The sequence below is a fragment of the Botrytis byssoidea genome, assembly GCF_014898295.1.
Source record: "Botrytis byssoidea strain MUCL 94 chromosome Unknown BBYS_022, whole genome shotgun sequence".
Classification (NCBI taxonomy): Eukaryota; Fungi; Ascomycota; class Leotiomycetes; order Helotiales; family Sclerotiniaceae; genus Botrytis; species Botrytis byssoidea.
Window position 1 is genome coordinate 590438 of NW_024065863.1, and position 18364 is coordinate 608801.

Below are 18364 nucleotides of genomic sequence, written 5' to 3' on the forward strand. Positions count from 1 at the left end.
GCAATGCAGAATCGTAAATACATCAGTTAGCACTGCGTGGTACAACCCATCAGAGGATTGCGGATGTAACAATACACAGCCCCTCCTAATCTTTTTTCCCCGTCCCAAACTCCCGATGAAGAAATACATCAATTTCCCCAATCATCCTCAGACTCTGTTCAATACTGGGAGATCTGTTTTCCCCTGGTATCTGAACCCACCTCTTGATTAATGTTTGAAGATGTGATCCAATATTTGTGACGTCTTGACCGAGGAGATTACGGAGATATGGAAGACGGGAAGCGGCGAGGAGTACAAGCATCGCGCCTGTCATTCTAGATGGACATCAGTAATGTGATTGAATGTTTAATGGGATGAGAAACAGGATGAGTGGGATGGGACTCATTATATAGAGAAGAAGGGGGAGAAATACGATAAAGAACATATCCAAGTATCCATCATGACCGTATGTGCAAATCCTCGTAAATTAATTATGTGAAGTAAACAGGCATCTAGACAATTTCGACACTTTTCCAGTACATTTTGTGCGACATTTATGTCTTGAGAATGATTTGTAAGAACCCAAGTTAAGTAAGGTCGATAAATGACACTTCTACATGTCAAATATCTTTGTCTCAGAAATCCTGCGTGTTGACCTTGAGCAGGTTGTGTATCAACGACGAATTGTAAAGCTGGGGGTAAAAAATCTCGCCATTCTTCGAGTTGATGGTCTAATTCTTCTACAATGAAAGGGAATCGGGCGTCATCAAGGCTTGCTCCGGTTTCCTTGGCATAGAGAAGGTTGTGAACGCGATTCAAAAGTCGACGCATTGAAATACATGCTAGAAAATAGAGTGATGAATGTTCTTCATCTACTTGTGAGTCATGTGTATTGTAACTACCTGGAAGAGGTATAGTCGATTCGATTGATGCGAGACCAGACTCGGGAAGACCAGATAACTCCGCAAGATAGTCACTTGTATGTGTTAACTTAAAACAAACTCGAACCAATATCTTAGACTTTACCTCTCAAGAATATAACATGACCAGAAGATGCGCCTCAAACATTCGACATCTTTAGCCGATTCTCCAGGTGAGTGGTAAGATAAGAGTAGTCGACATTTTGCCGCGGTTGCATTAATGTATTCCCATGCTTGAAGTGGTCGCTGAGAAAATGCAAAGTATACTCTGAATTTCACAGTTAAAATTGTTCACATCCGAAGAGAAGGATACGTACGCAGTGTAGAAAAGACATTGAACGGCAGTTGAACTCATTTCAGTATGAGGAATGTACAGTCTCTTCAGAACTTCATCGAAACAGATATCTGCCATTAATTTTCGTCCCCTGTAGTACTCATCCTCGTCCGATGTTAGATCCCTCGAAACAGCAATATTCATAATTGATTGACTTGCGCACCCCAGTGACATCATCAATAGAGCCAATACAGATAAAGTTGTAGGTTGCTCCGATTTTCGTAACAGAACACAATCTCGGAGTTGATTTCTTTTATTATTTGACATCGCAGGATACCAAAAATTTATGTTTGCTTGAAATGACTCCATGATGTGATCCAGCTCTGGACCTCCCACATATGGATGCACACTAGACGATCTGCTAGAGATTGGCATAATTGCCTGTTCCAAATGAAAGATGGAGGTGTAATTTTGTCTGATGGAAGGGAACACATCGAATAGTTGCCATGACAGAATGGACTCGGTAGCAGAAGTATGAAAAGAAGATAGAACGGCATTGTGAACAATTTGTTCATCATGAAAAGATAGATGACGAGGTCTAGTTATCTGTTGTGGTACTGGTGATGAAGTGGTTGCACCTCCTGAGTATGCCGTTTGAGGTGAGCCTGAATTGTGATCATTGGTGGCATGGTGATTCATAAAAGCAGGTGAAGCAGCCTAGAGACGAATAAGCAATGGGATTTCGCTTGCACTGACATAGCGAAGAATCATGTACCATCATTGCATTCATGTCCTGTAGATATCTTTCAATACGGAGAACGCCCTCCAAAATCGAGTCATTCTTGCCTCGACTAGAATTTGATTGTGTTACAGAAGGTATAACTCAAGATCGAAGTGGAGACTTACGGATTGACATCAATTCCATACGAACAATCCTGATCCGTCGCAATGCATGTAGCACATGGATTGTGCCCATCGCATCTACAATACCACTATTCAGTATGTGAGACTCCTTTGAACGAATAAAAATCACCTGATTTTCCTCAATCGGCAAACATCGCACTGTATGAATGGTCAACAACTTCTCACATGAATATTGACCGAGGTTCTTACTGCATGAGCTGCCCGTCGTCTTGTCCGTGGGGCAGGATCTACGGCCGACATCACAACGCTCGCAGGGAATACTAGATGCTCTCAACGTTCGATAAAGATATTCGGGGCATTCGGGATAAGACTTTTGGGATTTAAATTACAAGATATGAAAACGATTGCTTGGTGGACTCGTATCCATTTTTTTTTAATAATTGGAACGGATGTTTATTCCTCTCGAAGAAGAATGGCTCGAATGGCTAATCGTCGTAAAAAGCCTTTGTGATTATGTGGAGTGTGGGAAAATGAATATGCGGTTGGGATTAAAATTTTGGGTCATGTGGGGTGGTAAATTATGGTGGGTTAGCGGTTGTAATCTTACATGCATGCATCAGGCATCAGATATCAGAGACGGGCAGGATAATTTGTCTCTGTAATCTTGAGGGTAGAAATCGAAAAGAAGTGTACGGCGTATACATTTTACAACCTCGGATACGATGATATTTTTCATATGCGTTGCGTGCTGGCGTGAAATCCAATATCAGAAATTAGATCATAATTCATATTAAAATAAAAATAACTCAAACACCTTGGATTCACAAAGTCCCACATCCTTTCCAATCAGCAGATGTAACATAAACTGCTTTAAACTTCGCCTTTCGCAATCGTTGTATCAACTCTGAGTGTCCTGAGAACAGTAGTTGCGTTTCTCTTTTCCAAACTCCTTTGAACTGGATTTGGAGCCTCAAACACTTCAGCCAATTCCTCCAATGTTCTGTCCTTAGTTTCTGGGAAGTAGAAGTAAATGACCGCCGCTTCGACCAAATCCCAGAAGACGAACACGAGGTAAAAGTAGTAGTGAATGTTCTCGAATGCTGGTCCAAAGCTGTATTGAATGATAGTGCTCGCGACCGATGAAGAGAAATTGCCAATAGCTGTACCCTTGGCTCTGGTTGAAGTTGGAAGCGTCTCTGCAATGTACATGCTTTGTAAAGCGGTTCATCCAAAAGAAAAGACAAATCCGAAGATGTAGATGAATGCGATGACTGTGTTTACAGCAGTGACGTTGGTTGTGTCCTGGGTAGCCAATTTAGATGTTCCCGTGATGATTGCGAAGCACCCCGAGCAGAACAAGATGGAGTAGAGTAAAAGTGGTCGACGACCCCAATTGTCTGTATATCTGGCTCCAGCAATGGCTCCAATAAAGCAGATAGGAGAGTGTATGCCGTTCATCAAAAGCTGTCTTTCTTCAGATACAATTCCAGCATTAAGTAACATCTCAGGTAAGCAGTAACTGGTAACGGAGTTTCCGCTCAATTGACCAAAGCATGCCATTCCGAGTACGCAAATAAGACGGCGGCGAGCAGAGTGAGTTTCCACTAGCTCAGAACAATCCCACCATCTTTTGTCAGAATCATTAAGGCCAATTTGCTGTTGCATCTCTTTGAGTTGCAAAGTCACCATTGGGTGATCGATTGAACCTTCCCCATGATACCTTGCCAAGACCTTAACAGCCTCATCTGCATTGTCTTGCGCCATCAACCAGCGAGGAGATTCGGGTAACCACCAAACGCCAATCGCAACGAAGCCAGAGGAAATCAACTGGCACAAAATTGGTATTCTCCAACTAGCATCGCCATCTATTGTTCTACAACCATAAACAACTCAAGATGCAACAATTGATCCGATGTACCTGATTATGATCAGCAGTTGCTAATTTTCAAGGAATGACAACATAACGTACCAGGTAGTATTGTACAGTCCAGTGAGAGTTCCTCTCCAAGCAGGATGCTAAACTAGTCAGTCACTGCCATAATCCTTTCATGATTGAACTTACAGCCATCTCGCTCACATAGCAAGGAGCACTAACGCAGCAAAAGCTGACTCCAAACCCAAGAACAAAACGGCCAGCTAAAAACATGCCATTATTTGTTGAAGGCGCTTGAACACATGTACCAATGATAACCAAGACTGCACCAGTGAACATGCCCATCCGCCTTCCAAAATGATCGTTGACAGGACCAGTGAAGAAGACTGCAGGAATTGAGCCTATGTTGTACATGGCAAAAACAAGGCCGGTCGAAGACCCTGCAGCGCTCCTTTAGGCCAGTTAGTATGATGATACTCTATGTTGATGACGCAAGATTTTGAGAAAACAGAAGAATGTTTCTAAAAAGCCAGATTGTACATGATTATCTGTAGCTGGATTGATCCCAGTGAAATGCAGTGAAGCGAATAGATAATCACTTACATGTGGAAGTAGGTTTGATAAGTCTTCATAGCATTAAGACCACCCATTAAAGAGCCATCGAATCCATTCAAACATCCACATAGATATGCGACCATCAAGCAACCATAAAGACGAAACATGCCCAAGGTGAATGGACGGGGCTTCGTTTCGTCAACATCGTGAGCAAGTTGAACTGCCTCACCAACTATACCCTCAGATTTTGTTTCGTGCAGTTCAACATCCTGCAAGTGCTTTTCGGCCATTGCTATTGAGAACCAGTAGGCAATATCAATAATCCAAGAGATAGATAGGAATTAACAAGAACGACAGATGACAGTAGAGTTCATCTCTTCCTCCTTTCACCCGCAGCGCGAGGGCGAATAAATAGTCCCAATGTCTGTCATCTTTCTCTATGAAGTCTACCATCATTGGCCTCATTTGATTGCTTTCCCGTCGTATCTGATCTCTCATCCCATCGAATCGTGAATGTAGTCCATTTTTTGGCCTACGTCCCGACGTTGTCAACCACATGAAGCTTGAAGCTCTGGAAAATACCCCAGACTCATAACATGGGGAAACAGGGGAACTTTGCGGCGAGGAATCAAAGGACCAATAGCGGTTGAACCTGAATCAAGATTTCGTGTGGAGAAGTAAGCTAGAATTCGCGGTGAGAGTGGGTTGGTGCGCCAAATTCAAATAACGGTATGGCCTCGTGTTTGTGGTGGTTTTAATTACCGGGATTTCGGCTCCGCGTTCCCCGAATCAAATATTTCCCCAAACTTCACTCAATCTACCCCCCATCGCCCCCTCATCGCCCCTTCATCGCCCTCATTTCATCCAACCAAAATCACGAAGATCAATAAAGGTACCAAACTAATGTAACTTCTACTCCTTCGCGAACTCATTTGTTTGATTGATCATTCGGAACATGTATCCCCGAGGCCGACATCCGTCACCTGTCAATCTACCTACGCATTTCTGTGCTCTCCATGTAATGAGGGGCTCCCTGGCACGCTCAAGAGTGGTGCACTCGATGCCAACTCTGGGCGAAGATGAACACTGAGTCAAGATAGCCTTGATATCAATGCCAATGTAGTATAATATATGCCATAGACAGATCAATCCATTCTTTCTTACCACACATAGCCATTCAGTTCTCAAGGCTTTTTGCATTTCTCACAGCTACGATACCACCATGGCTTCCGACTTGGATATCTGCGACGAGAAGATCTTCCAACGAAATCGATTTCCAGCGAGATCATACTATATTCCACCTTCTTCTCTTCTGTTAAATGGCACGTGGGACTTTCATTATGCCCCAACGCCCAAACATGCACCACTTCCAGCTCAATCAAATACACCAACCTCAGAATTGGGCACTAAGGAAGGATATGTGAATGTGCCACCAACGGCAGATAAACAAATTGAAACTATAGCAGATGATGAGGTGAAATGGGGAAATATAACAGTTCCGGGGCATTGGCAACTTCAAGGGCATGGTCGACCTCAATATACAAATACAATATTCCCATTTCCCGTCTGCCCTCCACATGTCCCGACCGAAAACCCCACGGGAACTTATCGCAGATCGTTTCACGTTCCAAAGTCTTGGGATGAGTCTTCCCAATTGCGATTGAGATTTGATGGTGTAGATAGCGCGTTCCACGTCTGGGTCAACGGTCAATTCGTTGGGTATTCTCAAGGATCCAGAAATGCGGCGGAATTTGATGTTTCGACATTTGTGAACCGGGGAAGCGCAAATGAAGTCTGGGTTCGTGTATACCAATGGTGTGATGGGTCATATATTGAGGATCAAGATCAATGGTGGCTTTCTGGTAAGTCCGAATTCTGTGGGAGAGGCATTACAATCGAGTAATGTAGACTAACAATTGTATTCCAGGCATATTCAGAGATGTGAATCTTTTATCATTTCCTACAACGGGTCGAATCGACGACTATTTCGTTACACCTAAGCTTGATGAAAAATATAATGACGCGACTCTGGAAGTTGCCTTGGATCTGGTTGCTCCATCTTCTGGAGAGGTAAAATTGACCCTACGTGGTAATTCTAATGGCGATGAAGTAATATCGAGTGGTTCTAAATCTTTTGAGTCTGACGCGAAGAAGCTCTCATTGAGCCTGTCGGTATCACAACCTCAGAAATGGACTGCCGAGACACCCTATCTGTATCAGCTTGAGATTTCAGTTCATGTGAACAACAAGGTTACTCAGATCATTTACCAAAACGTCGGTTTCCGTTGCGTCGAGCTCAAAAATGGTCTTATAACAGTCAATGGCAAAGCTATTCTTTTTAATGGCGCAAATCGTCATGATCATCACCCGCATCTAGGACGTGCAGTGCCATTATCCTTTATCAAACAGGATTTACTGTTGATGAAGCAACATAATATCAATGCACTACGCTGTTCGCATTACCCATCACATCCGGGAATATATGATCTTTGTGATGAGCTTGGTCTATGGGTGATGGATGAAGCAGATTTAGAGTGCCATGGATTTTATGATGCTGTAGCATATCCTGCCGATATTCCAGAATCGATACCTTATGAAGAACGTAAGAAATTGACTTTTCCACAAGCCGCCAAATTTACCTCCGATAACGAAACTTGGCGCGACGCATATATCGACCGAATGACCCAGCTTGTGAATCGAGACAAGAACCATCCTTCGATTATCTTGTGGTCCTTAGGAAATGAAGCATTCTATGGGAAGAATCACAAGGCAATGTATGACTACGCAAAGGAGGTGGACCCTAGCCGGCTGGTCCATTATGAAGGTGATGCGGATGCAAAGTCTGCAGACATGTTTTCTTACATGTATCCACCCATCGATATTCTTGTCAAGCATGCGGAGACTACTGGTGTTTCTGATGGCACCTATGACAAGCCTATTGTGCTTTGCGAATATGGCCATGCCATGGGAAATGGACCCGGAGGTTTAGAGGATTATCAGGCTGCATTCAGAGTTTACGAAAGGCTCCAAGGCGGCTGGATTTGGGAATGGGCAAATCACGGATTGTGGAAGACAGAGCCAGGAAAAGAGGGCTTTTATGCCTACGGAGGCGATTTTGGTGATGTCCCGAATGATGATACCTTTGTCATGGATGGCTTGTGCTACAGCGATCATACGCCTACACCTGGTTTGACAGAACTCAAAAAGGTGATTGCTCCAATTCGTGCTTGGGTTGAGGAGGGTAAAATCGTGATCGCCAATGGTTATGATTTTATAGGACTTGATCATGTTGTCGCTTCGTACAAGATTGAGTCGTTCGGAAAAAGGTTTGTTAATTTCTATCACACTTCAATTAATCAAATTTGCTAACCTTTCAAAGCCGGAAGATTGTAAAATCTGGTGATTTGGCACTTCCAGATGTTCTCCCAGGAAAGTCTTCTTCAATAGAATTACCATCTACTCCTTCTAGGAATGGATCGGACGAGCTATGGATTACAGTCACCTTTCAACAAAAGTTTTCGACTGCTTGGGCTGATGCTGGTCATGAGCTTGCATGGATGCAAGAGCAGATCTCGAAGCCTAATGCAGATTCTATCTCTCAAGTATCGCCTAGAAACACTTCTCATCTCGACGTCGTCTCATCTAGGACGGAGTACAGAATTACAGGCTCAAACTTCCTATTTGCATTCGATGCAGCTCGGGGTAGTTTGTCTCAATGGAATTTCACCAGTCCAGTGACCTTGAAGTCAACCGAGATACTAATCTCATCAATTACACCGGGATTCTGGAGAGCTCCGACAAACAATGATATGCCTTCTGACTTTCCTTACTATAAACGGTATGGGTTGGATGCGTTGACGTCGCAGCTTCGATCTTTCGAGGTGAAGACCGATGAAGATCTAGTTACCCTCACTGCTGTAACATTCATTTCACCTCCAATATTGAACTGGGGCTTCGAGGCTACTACAACATATCAGGTCTCAGCAACTGGCTCTTTGAAAATCAAAGTCAACCTCAAACCTACTGGATCAATGCCATCAAACCTGCCTAGAGTTGGCTTGGATATTAAACTCCGCAATGATCTCGACAATGCAGAATGGTTCGGTATTGGACCAGGAGAAGCGTACGCGGATAAATGCTCCTCACAGAAGCTCGGTATTTATTCCGCTGATGTGAATGCGTTACATACTCCCTACGATGTACCGCAAGAGAATGGTAACCGTATGAAGACTAGATGGGTAAACATGACAGATTCCTCCGGAGTGGGAATTAGAGCAAGTTCGTCTGGAAACCCCACGTTTCAATGGGCGGCTACAAGATATTCCCCTACTACATTGCAAAAAGCGAGACATCCAAGGGATTTGGTGAAAGAAAAAGAAGTATTATGGAGGTTAGATGCTGAGTCTGCTGGTGTTGGGTCGGCGGCTTGTGGACCAGGAGTCAAAGAAGAGTTTCAAGTGAAGTGTGAAGAGAAGGAATTCGCATTTGTGTTCGAGAAGATGGGGATATAAGCATTTATGATACGGAAATTATATGCATATAAAGATTTGGATACCAGATAGACAATCACAAATGCTAGATCGTTCATTTACCATTTATATTGCTTCCACAGCTAGGTCTTAAGCACCTACACTACCTCTTTTTTTTCTTCTCAAATTCCCTGCTTGCTCTGTCAGCGTCAATTACACATACACATTCTTGAGAAATCAAAATTCTTTTATAAGCAGCCATTTCTAGACTATTATCTTTCATATCTCCAGGTGCTAGCTGTTTTATGAATTGCATTAATCTTGTCCTTGCGAATCCTATGCTTACGGTATCTATCCAATCAAGCCTGTCAATAAAGTGGACTCGAATACGGCATTCACAAGGTTAATTCGCTAGCTACTAATACCAAGGGCTTGAAGTATGCTGTTGATGAGTGAAGTGAGAGTGGGAGGCGCATCGCAAGTTGAATGTATAATGGAAGTTCAATGTTCAGGATTAAAATCGACGGGTATACCGCAATTTATTTGGAGGACCTAGCAGCTTCAAATTATGTATGTGCTAGTAAAAAGCGAATATCAACTACGTGGTTCCATGTGGTTTGGCTTGATCGGGTTTGATTGATTAATCTAGCAGAAAGAATCATAGGCTATCTCGAGGCTATCTATGGTAGACAAAGAGATCAAAATTTCGTGTCTCTTCGAAAATCAAAGGAATGGCGATTTATTAGGCCATAAATTTCCTTTGTTCGTGGTTTCGGTGATCAACATCCTTCCATGTATCATTATGAAGTTTCATTATGTGGATATACTAGCTATATCCTTCGAGGTGAACTTGCTACATCATTCCAAAATATAGTGCCAGTTTCTCATTCTCAAGTTTGTACAGTAACTCGGTCAATGAACTTCACTATGCAGACAAATACTTTCTTTCTGAAGACCATTCCATGGCTTCTCACACTACTTAACTCTATCCAACTCATTACTGCTGACCTCTCATCGAGGGACTCAAACCACCACACTTCTCCAAGTCGCTATGTTTTTGCACATTTCATGGTATGCCCTCTTCTCTAGCGAAATAATGAAAACTAATCAGCGAGTCTAGGTCGGCATTGTAAGCAACCGAGCCAGCGCCACCGATTATGACAGAGATATGCAACTCGCCCGTCGTGCCGGAATCGACGCATTTGCACTGAATATCGGCGCCGACGCATTTACAGATACACAGCTCGATTATGCCTATGCTTCCGCAGCTACAAACCACATGAAAGTCTTTTTGTCCTTCGATTTCAATTCTTGGGACCCGGCAGAATCATCAGCAGTAGGGGCAAAAATAGCAAAATATGCTAATCAGACTGCTCAATTGTCTGTGGATGACAAAGTCTTTGTTTCGACATTCATAGGCGATGCTCTCAATGTCGCAGATGTGCGTGCGAAAGCTGGAGTTCCTATCTTTTTCGCACCGAACTTTAGCCCTGAGTCATCTAATTTTAAGGAGCTGGATGCCGCGTTTAATTGGATGGGTTGGCCTAATAATGGTGCGAACAAAGCGCCATCATCTTCTTCGAATCTCACTGTTCGTGATGGTGATGTGGCTTACATGAATGCGTTGGCGGGGAAAGATTACATTGCGCCTGTTAGTCCGTGGTTCTTTACGCATTATGGACCCGAGGTGTCGTATAGTAAGAATTGGGTGTTTCCGGCAGAGGGACAGTGGGTCCAAAGGTGGCAGGATTTGTTGGGGCTGGGAGCGAGATTTGTAGAAATTGTCAGTTGGAATGATTACGGTGAGTTGCCTTGCGCAGATCTGGAGATTCAAGAGACTGATTCAGAGTAGGCGAAAGTCATTATGTGGGACCGCTGTCTGCACAACATACTGATGATGGAAATTCGAAATGGACGAATGACATTTGAGATATCTTTTACAAGTACTAATGAGTCTTTGTTGAAGTGCATAGCTAATAACTTCAGGCCTCATGGAGCATGGCTAACCCTTGCCACCCCATTCATCCGTGCTTTCCACGCCGGCGCCACCTCCCCTTCCAAGTATATCAAACACGATCTCATAGTCTACTGGTATCGTCCCAACCCTCTCTCTCTCAAATGTGACGCCACAGATACAACTATGCTCGCTGCATCCAACTCATCCGGCGATTATTTCAACGGCAAACCCAACGGCTGGGAAACCGAAACCGACAGTATCTTCGTAACCGCCTTTCTCAAATCTCCCGGCAACGTCACCGTGGTATCCGGAAGCGGCGCCTTCCAATTCAACGCAGCACAAGGTGTGAATATCTTTACCGTTCCCATGAGAGTCGGAAGCCAAATCTTCGGACTCTGGAGAAAAGGAAAAATAGTGCTCCAAGAAACGAGTCCCAGAAATGTAACAGAGATATGTGCGTGTGGAAACTATAATTTCAATGCGTATTTAGGACGTGTTCCTGCGTCGAGAGGAAATGATCAGTTGCCGTCTGCGGGAACGGCGTTGTTGACGAAGGGGATTAGAGTCCCTGCTGATCAGTGTGTGGCTGTTACTGGAAAGGTGGAGGAAATTGCGGAGGATGTGGATGGGAGTGTGAGTCTTTCGGAAAGTACGAGTGAGAGCTCTACTAGTAGTGAGAGTGAGAGTGAGAGTTCTAGTAGCACGAATCAAAAAAGATCGTGGAGATTGCCGAATCGGTGGGAGTGGATTAGGGGGTGGAGGGATTTCGTGGATTTGGGTTGATGATGGATATGAAGATTTGATAGATCATTATTGAATTACAGTCCGGAGTATTGGACACTCTGATTGAATATTATTATGTACAATCAAACCTGATGAGTCCCTTTCTCACCCTCAACATACTGATGTTCACTGCCCACGCTATGCTTACTTATACTCTCTCCCTTCTCCATAACACATTGGCCCTCCTCGTCGCTACTTAAAGCTCCAACTTTCCATTCTCTAACCTCATGTCCTTTCCACACCAGTATCACCACAAATACAAAACTCGCTACTTGTAAGAATGCCATCATTCCATATGTCCATCTAAACCCCAACTCCTGAACCCAAGGCGTGATATATAACGTCACCGACAATCCGAATCCAACTCTATAATTGTTCATCACAATAGCTGTCTCAGCAGGAGCTTTCGTGAAGAGTTCACACGCATAGTTCACAGTAATCGGGGTGATGGATAAAGATCCGAATGTCACCATTATCTGTGCCCAGATGAGGACTCCCCAGCTCCAATGATTTTGAAGCGTTGCGCCAAAGAGACCGAGACCGATTGGATTGAAAATCAAGGCGGGGAGAATGAGAGCGTATAGACGATATTCGGGCTTCCAGATACCGCGATTTCGAGAACAAATCCAGAGAGGGAGACGATCACTTACAAAGTGGCCGTAGATCAAGGCTATTATGATTCCTGCCCAGTGACCGAGAGAAACTGGCGATTGTTAGATAACTTTTCATGAGAAAAATCCAACAACTGGAAAGGTACATACATAGAGCGTTTTCCTTGGAGGTGAACCCGTAACCTCCTTCTTTCACACCCTTCTGTAACCAAACCGGAGTAATTGCATTCATCGCAACATAGAAACCAAAACTAATCAGAGTAAACATTGCCAGTAAAATCATCGACGGATTAGCCATGATTAAAAATGGATTGGCTGCGACCCTCAGGACCTGTTTTAAACTGGCTTGCTTTGTGACTTTTGTCCCCGGGAAAAATGTCGCAAATTTACTCGCAATAAATCCATCGGGCGTCGCAATCGCTGAATTATCTGCCCCGTCCGTTCGATCCCAGGAAGTCTCATACACGAACAAAAAGACCATTATCGCTGCCAAAGCTGCCAGCGCCGCTGTCCACCAAAACGCATAAGTCCATGATCCCTTCCCAGCTGTTGATATAAATGCCGACAGCGTTGGACCAGCCACCGTGCCGAAATCGAAAGCCCAATAAAAGTAAGTAAAGACACGGCCTCTCTGGTGCAAGAAGAAGAGATCAAAAAGTATACGAGGACCAAGTATACCAGCTATGGTTCCAAAGAATCCAGCCATTACTCTGGAAGCAAGGAATGGGGCGTATTGCGTGGAGTGTGTCATGCATGCTGCCCATACTTGGGTGACAAATACTCCAACGGTAGACCAGAAAATTACCGATGAACGACCAAATTTGTGAGATAGTGGAAAGAGGATTAAAGATCCTGCTATCATGCCAGCATTGGAACAGGATGTCTATATTCAGTTTGTGTCAATTGAATTTCAATCATCTAGAAATCTCCTGGTGCTTGTTCGAAAATCTTCACGTACCTGATAAGCCATCTTTGTGGTCTCAACCCCATACAATTTTGCTTGTGGTGCCGGTATCAACTGACCAGCAAGGCCACTCGCGCAACCGGCGAAAGTCGCGAGACATAAGGCAGCGACGATAGGTACTTTCTTCCTCATTGGCCAATTCTAGTGAACATACGTTAGTATCATAATTTTAGCTAGTATGAGGGTGTGTTTACCAATGGATCTCGTGGATCATCGCTGGGATGAGGAATGAGTGCGATTGTTCCTTCATCGCGCATATTGCCGACTTGCTGTGCGTAGAGCCCGGAATTGAATATCTCTGTATCAAGTATACTGATCGACAATATCTCGAAAAATCTTGCCTGACAATGGAAAATGTCACAACGTCTCAGAAGTCTTCAACACGCCAAATATAAAACGCAGACCGAGAAAGCTAAAAACAAGCTCTTGCCACCAATTATATATTTTCTGCCCCTTAGACCTTTTAACAAATAATCTTAAAGCCATTGCGCGTATCACCTTATCGTCGTCGCCGTTCATCATTTCCATATCCAATGATAGTGTGGACAGCACGCGTCACCACGAGCGATCCAATTAAAATATATCGAAACGTTCAATGGCAACTGGTTCCACAGATGCAAGTGGATCTTCCAGTGGACACTTCAATCTCTGTACCTTGTCATTTATTATCCTGGGGTTGAAACATTGTCGCATCTAGAATGACTTCATGGAAGCAATAGAAAAGATGAGACTGCAAAGAAATCGGACGGTTTAACTGCATTTAGAAATAGGGAAAGACCTTTCGATTCCGGTAGAAAAAGGGGGGAGCAAACATGATAGATATATGTTCTGCATACCTAGTATGAAAGGTAGAAGCACGGAACCTCTCATCCGAGATTCGGTAAAGTAAACTGTTTGTCTGCACAACATCACGTGATGAAACATAAATCTTATGCTCGACGATGAAATTTTCACTTGTCGAAAGGCCACATGTCGCAGATTGCAAAGTGAATATCTCTCTTTTGGTTCGTATTCCACCGTATTGCTGTTAATAAGACGGGTTTAAAAGGGATCTCATTTCTCATAATGCCATATCACTAATCTCTTAATCCGAAATCTATTGTAATTCTTCTATCTTCCTGGGATCTCCAGAGATTCATCTACATTCTCAAGGAACAACAACGGCATCATCTCAACACCAAACAAGCATTGTCAAGATGCTACCATCAACGCCCTACCCTTCTCCAGGCCCAGGATACTGGGGCCCTGTAACCTCAACCATCAATTGGTGCGAAGAAGCACGTGACTATTCATTCTTTCGCATTTTCCCTGATCTCTACTAACATTCCATTTAGGACTACTATGCTACAATCTATTCGGCCGAGATCGTGAATACGATTACCAATTTGATGTTTGTGATCTTGGCTTGGAAGGGAATCTCTAGCTGTATTAAATATGGACATGACCGAGTCTTCCTTATTGCCTTTTTGAGTTATCTGGTTATTGGAGTCGGAAGCATGTTATTCCATTCTACGTTGATTTGTTCGTCAATATTTCTTCTTTTTCTTCCTAATTGAATGGAAGAAGTTAACAACCTCTAGACCCCATGCAACTCGTGGACGAACTGGCCATGATTTATCTAGAGTGCATCCTAGCCTACTCCGTTTTTGCGCACCAAAAATCCCCTCTGTCGCGTTTCATGCTCGCTTTTTCGATTTCTGCGCTTGCGATATTTATCACTTTATACTATCATTACCTCCAAGATCCAGTCTTTCATCAAAACATGTTTGCACTCCTCACCGCCATTGTGGTATTCCGAAGTATGTGGATAATGGAGCATATACTCAATCCAAGGCGTCGCGTTAAAGACGAAAAGGTCAATACAGTAGAGCAAAAAAGAAGAGACGAGAGAGATAGCAAGATCTTGAGCCAGATGTGGAAGTTGAATTTTATAGGATTAACTTACGTAGCTCTCGCATTTTTCATATGGAATTTGGACAACATTTATTGTGGGACAATCAGAAGATGGAGGAGGGAAATAGGTTTACCGTGGGGTATTTTTCTGGAAGGTCATGGATGGTGGTGAGTTCTTAATTTTTTTATTTTCAATTGCCGGGAAGAGAATGCTAATGTAGGTAAACAGGCATATTTTGACAGGAATAGCTGCGTACAATAATATCACCTGGTCAATTTGGCTGCGATATTGTCGCAATGGTAAGCAAGATCTGGTGGATTTGGAATGGCCATCTATGTTCACTTCAATGCCTGTTGTGGTGGGAATCAAGTCGCAAGGAAAGAAGCTTTAAGTGGAGGAGCATGTTTGGAATGTCAGGAAATTACTCGTCTCACATATTGAGTTCGACTAGAATCTTGCCTATCCTCGACATACCATTAATTGTATCGACAGGCCATACTGTCAATTCAACAAGGCGCCACCAAGTCGTGCCTTTTGTTGGCAGTACGTTTTGTAGTACCGTCGCTATTCAAGTACAAGCACAACTCTCGTCTGCTATTTGTCCTCATCCCTTTCTTTCTCCCTTCAGGATATCAACCATATAGGTGGCGTATATCGGAGTCCTCGATAATCTTGTTGTCCTTTTCATATTTCCTCTTCATCAGCTGTTCCATCGAGAAGCTTCCCGAACTTCAGTGTCATGTACCATCGCTTTTCTTGCCACGTTCCAAATGCTGTTGGCCTACAAAGGAAGTCCTGAAACTTCCAGACGCTGGTAGAGTTACCAATGAATTTCTGTCGAGCGTACATGCACATGCGAATGATGAAAAAAAAAATGGAACAGAGCAAAGTATTGCCATTGCCTCAAAGGGCACCACTCTATGATAACCTCTCTCTTCATCGTAAGGATCAAATTCGTTCAAAGAATTCCGAAAACCCATGAGGCTTTGCAGTAGGACGGTTGCCGGAGGGCTGAAGAATAGAGAGGTTATCTTTTCGGGCACATCAGCAGTAGTATCGTGACAAAACGCCTTCAATTCATCGTATCGTGCACTGACCATTTCAATGAAGCGGGGATTGTGGAAAAAGAATGCTGATGGTAAAACATCGATATGATCTACCGAGTCAGACATGAACTTTCGTTGAAAGCTAGTGGAGAATTGAGATGGAGCACCGACTTTGAGAGCAGCATAACACTGTAAGGGGTTTTCTGCAAGTAAAACATGCTCAAATGAAGACCGAAGGACATTGGCGAGAAGGTATGATTGACCCAGTAACACATGATTCCATTGATTATCGTCGCATAGGAACAACCCAAGAGCGAGCTCGTCTAGAAAGCTTGCAAAGATAGGATGGCGAGCCAAAGTAACTCGTCTTAAATTTTCACCCTTCGCAACGCTGATAGTGCCAATTATCAAACATTTGAGAGGCTCCTCACTATAGAGAGAGTCATTAAAGCTACTCCGAAGATGAACTATAGTATCTTTACTAGTTCCGGTATGACCAGGAATATCTAGGATGTCATACTTGCCCTTCTCGATGAGCATGGAACCCACTAATATCATGATTGATCCTTTGACCGTGCCAGAATCGCGCAAATGGGCGGCTAACTTGCACTTCTGATACGTGTCTATCGTCAACTTCTTCGAGCTAGGCATATCAATATAGGCCACATCATAATGCTCGTCGAATTCGTATTCTCCGGTGCCGGAATACCTGAACCCTCCAAGTTCCATCTGAGGGTCGTTGTCTGTATCACGATGTCTAAGCAATGTCACGTGGATCCCTTTCTCCCGCAAAGATGTACCGATCTCTTTCGACGCATTGTGAGCAATTACGAGTGCTGTTGAAACCGCACTTCCTCCTCTGCCCCCATGTTAGAGTGCTTGGACAATTGAATCATCTTTTCCAAAACAAGATCTTACATCGCAACGTGAATTAGCCGTAGCACAGGCGTCAAAAAGTGGGGAATCAGAGGATACCGAATAGTATGCTTCCTTATCAAGGGGAATAGTAGAAAGAGATCTCGGTCCAACCCTATCATTGGAGAGGTCGGAGTCTCCATCAATGGGCTTCGTTCTAGGAGATGACTTGGGGGAGGGTAATTCAATCTTCAAGGAAGATGCCGCCATATCAATAAAGTCATGTGACGGCTGAGTTGTGGAAGGTCCTGGGTGCAAAAACAAAGGGAAGTTCTCGTCCTCCACTTTGAAAGCGGTACTCATATCGAAGAATGGACCATCGCCGAACTTGATTGCAATATGAACGGGTATGTTTGCACCCTGCATCCTACGGCTTTCGCCAAGCATGAATCTTCGAAGCGCCACTCAAAGTGAATTGGCAATGAATGTGACATGTCCATCGACCGCTATTGAGTTCGTGTATGAACCAAGCATTGTCAACGCGAAAGCTGCTCTTAATTCCGCATGTTCAGATCTGGAATAGATGATCTCTTTGGGGCGAGTGACGGTAAAGTTGTAAGCGTATCCATCGTTCAGGGAATTTATGACGATCGTCCACATTTGTGCATTCTTAGGTAGGCTAGGAAGACCATGATATGAATCGACCCAGGCAAGAACCACGGTAGATTTCATTTTGCTTCGTGTAGTGGCAATCAATGAAAATATCTAGTAGACTTAATTGACATCCGAAATAGGAAACTGGCGTTAATATACAATTATTGTTCTTCTAGAAGAGAGCAGAAGTCTGCAACGTGAAAGTTTACTTTCTTTGTGATACTGCTGCCTTTGCTAGGTAAATAATTCCTAGGTCTCACTGCTTGAAACTATGCGCGGTTCATTGTCGCGTTCAACACATGAGCCAACTCACTCCATGTCGTGAATTTCCATTTCTACGAGATTTGCATGTACTGAAACCAAAATCCTTCGCTCACAGACAAAGCAGGCTCCAAGTGAAATTCCGCCTGCTTTCTTGAAAAAAAAAGAAAATCTTGGCGTGGATGTGAGGTTAGATTCTTCCTATTTCTCACAAGAAATTTCGAAAGACTTCTGTTTCATGAATCCTTGGAGCAATATGAATGTTTCTGTTCAATTGATAAGCAAACACCGTGAGGGTACTGGCGTCAAAATTTACACGACAAATGGTCATTTTCATTTCATCTTCATTTCCGAACACGACTACTTCTAGATTTCTGAATACCACTGTTATTTTGATTGTCATCT

The 18364-nt window shown here is 43.5% G+C and overlaps 8 protein-coding genes across 8 annotated transcripts; 3 read left to right on the forward strand and 5 right to left on the reverse strand.

Moving 5' to 3' along the window:
• Window positions 1–85: 85 nt before the first annotated feature.
• Window positions 86–2337, reverse strand: EAE97_009567 (uncharacterized protein; the record flags this gene model as incomplete). The annotated part of the gene is made up of 8 exons (XM_038880082.1): window positions 86–314; window positions 413–955; window positions 1006–1167; window positions 1217–1890; window positions 1949–2024; window positions 2080–2154; window positions 2207–2235; window positions 2287–2337. The coding sequence occupies 8 exons, from the start codon at window positions 2335–2337 to the stop codon at window positions 86–88; spliced, it is 1839 nt and encodes a 612-aa protein (XP_038729193.1).
• A 570-nt stretch (window positions 2338–2907) lies between these two features.
• On the reverse strand, window positions 2908–3246 carry EAE97_009568 (uncharacterized protein; the record flags this gene model as incomplete). Its single annotated transcript, XM_038880083.1, has 1 exon — window positions 2908–3246. One exon carries the CDS (start codon window positions 3244–3246, stop codon window positions 2908–2910), a length of 339 nt encoding a protein of 112 aa, XP_038729194.1.
• Window positions 3247–3261: 15 nt separating this feature from the next.
• EAE97_009569 (uncharacterized protein) lies at window positions 3262–4755 on the reverse strand (the record flags this gene model as incomplete). Its single annotated transcript, XM_038880084.1, has 5 exons — window positions 3262–3864; window positions 3940–3955; window positions 4007–4053; window positions 4100–4361; window positions 4514–4755. 5 exons carry the CDS (start codon window positions 4753–4755, stop codon window positions 3262–3264), a joined length of 1170 nt encoding a protein of 389 aa, XP_038729195.1.
• Window positions 4756–5687: 932 nt separating this feature from the next.
• EAE97_009570 (uncharacterized protein) lies at window positions 5688–8976 on the forward strand (the record flags this gene model as incomplete). Its single annotated transcript, XM_038880085.1, has 3 exons — window positions 5688–6327; window positions 6393–7791; window positions 7845–8976. 3 exons carry the CDS (start codon window positions 5688–5690, stop codon window positions 8974–8976), a joined length of 3171 nt encoding a protein of 1056 aa, XP_038729196.1.
• Window positions 8977–9861: 885 nt separating this feature from the next.
• Window positions 9862–11674, forward strand: EAE97_009571 (uncharacterized protein; the record flags this gene model as incomplete). The annotated part of the gene is made up of 4 exons (XM_038880086.1): window positions 9862–10005; window positions 10055–10736; window positions 10787–10811; window positions 10921–11674. The coding sequence occupies 4 exons, from the start codon at window positions 9862–9864 to the stop codon at window positions 11672–11674; spliced, it is 1605 nt and encodes a 534-aa protein (XP_038729197.1).
• Window positions 11675–11739: 65 nt separating this feature from the next.
• EAE97_009572 (uncharacterized protein) lies at window positions 11740–14033 on the reverse strand. Its single transcript, XM_038880087.1, has 4 exons — window positions 13444–14033; window positions 13244–13390; window positions 12436–13168; window positions 11740–12377 (listed from the first exon to the last, which is right to left on the reverse strand). The coding sequence occupies exons 1-4, from the start codon at window positions 13504–13506 to the stop codon at window positions 11758–11760; spliced, it is 1563 nt and encodes a 520-aa protein (XP_038729198.1). The 5' UTR covers window positions 13507–14033; the 3' UTR covers window positions 11740–11757.
• A 412-nt stretch (window positions 14034–14445) lies between these two features.
• EAE97_009573 (uncharacterized protein) lies at window positions 14446–15534 on the forward strand (the record flags this gene model as incomplete). The annotated part of the gene is made up of 4 exons (XM_038880088.1): window positions 14446–14526; window positions 14584–14770; window positions 14830–15310; window positions 15372–15534. The coding sequence occupies 4 exons, from the start codon at window positions 14446–14448 to the stop codon at window positions 15532–15534; spliced, it is 912 nt and encodes a 303-aa protein (XP_038729199.1).
• Window positions 15535–15827: 293 nt separating this feature from the next.
• Window positions 15828–17776, reverse strand: EAE97_009574 (uncharacterized protein; the record flags this gene model as incomplete). Its single annotated transcript, XM_038880089.1, has 4 exons — window positions 15828–15977; window positions 16025–17046; window positions 17116–17508; window positions 17572–17776. The coding sequence occupies 4 exons, from the start codon at window positions 17774–17776 to the stop codon at window positions 15828–15830; spliced, it is 1770 nt and encodes a 589-aa protein (XP_038729200.1).
• Window positions 17777–18364: the final 588 nt, after the last annotated feature.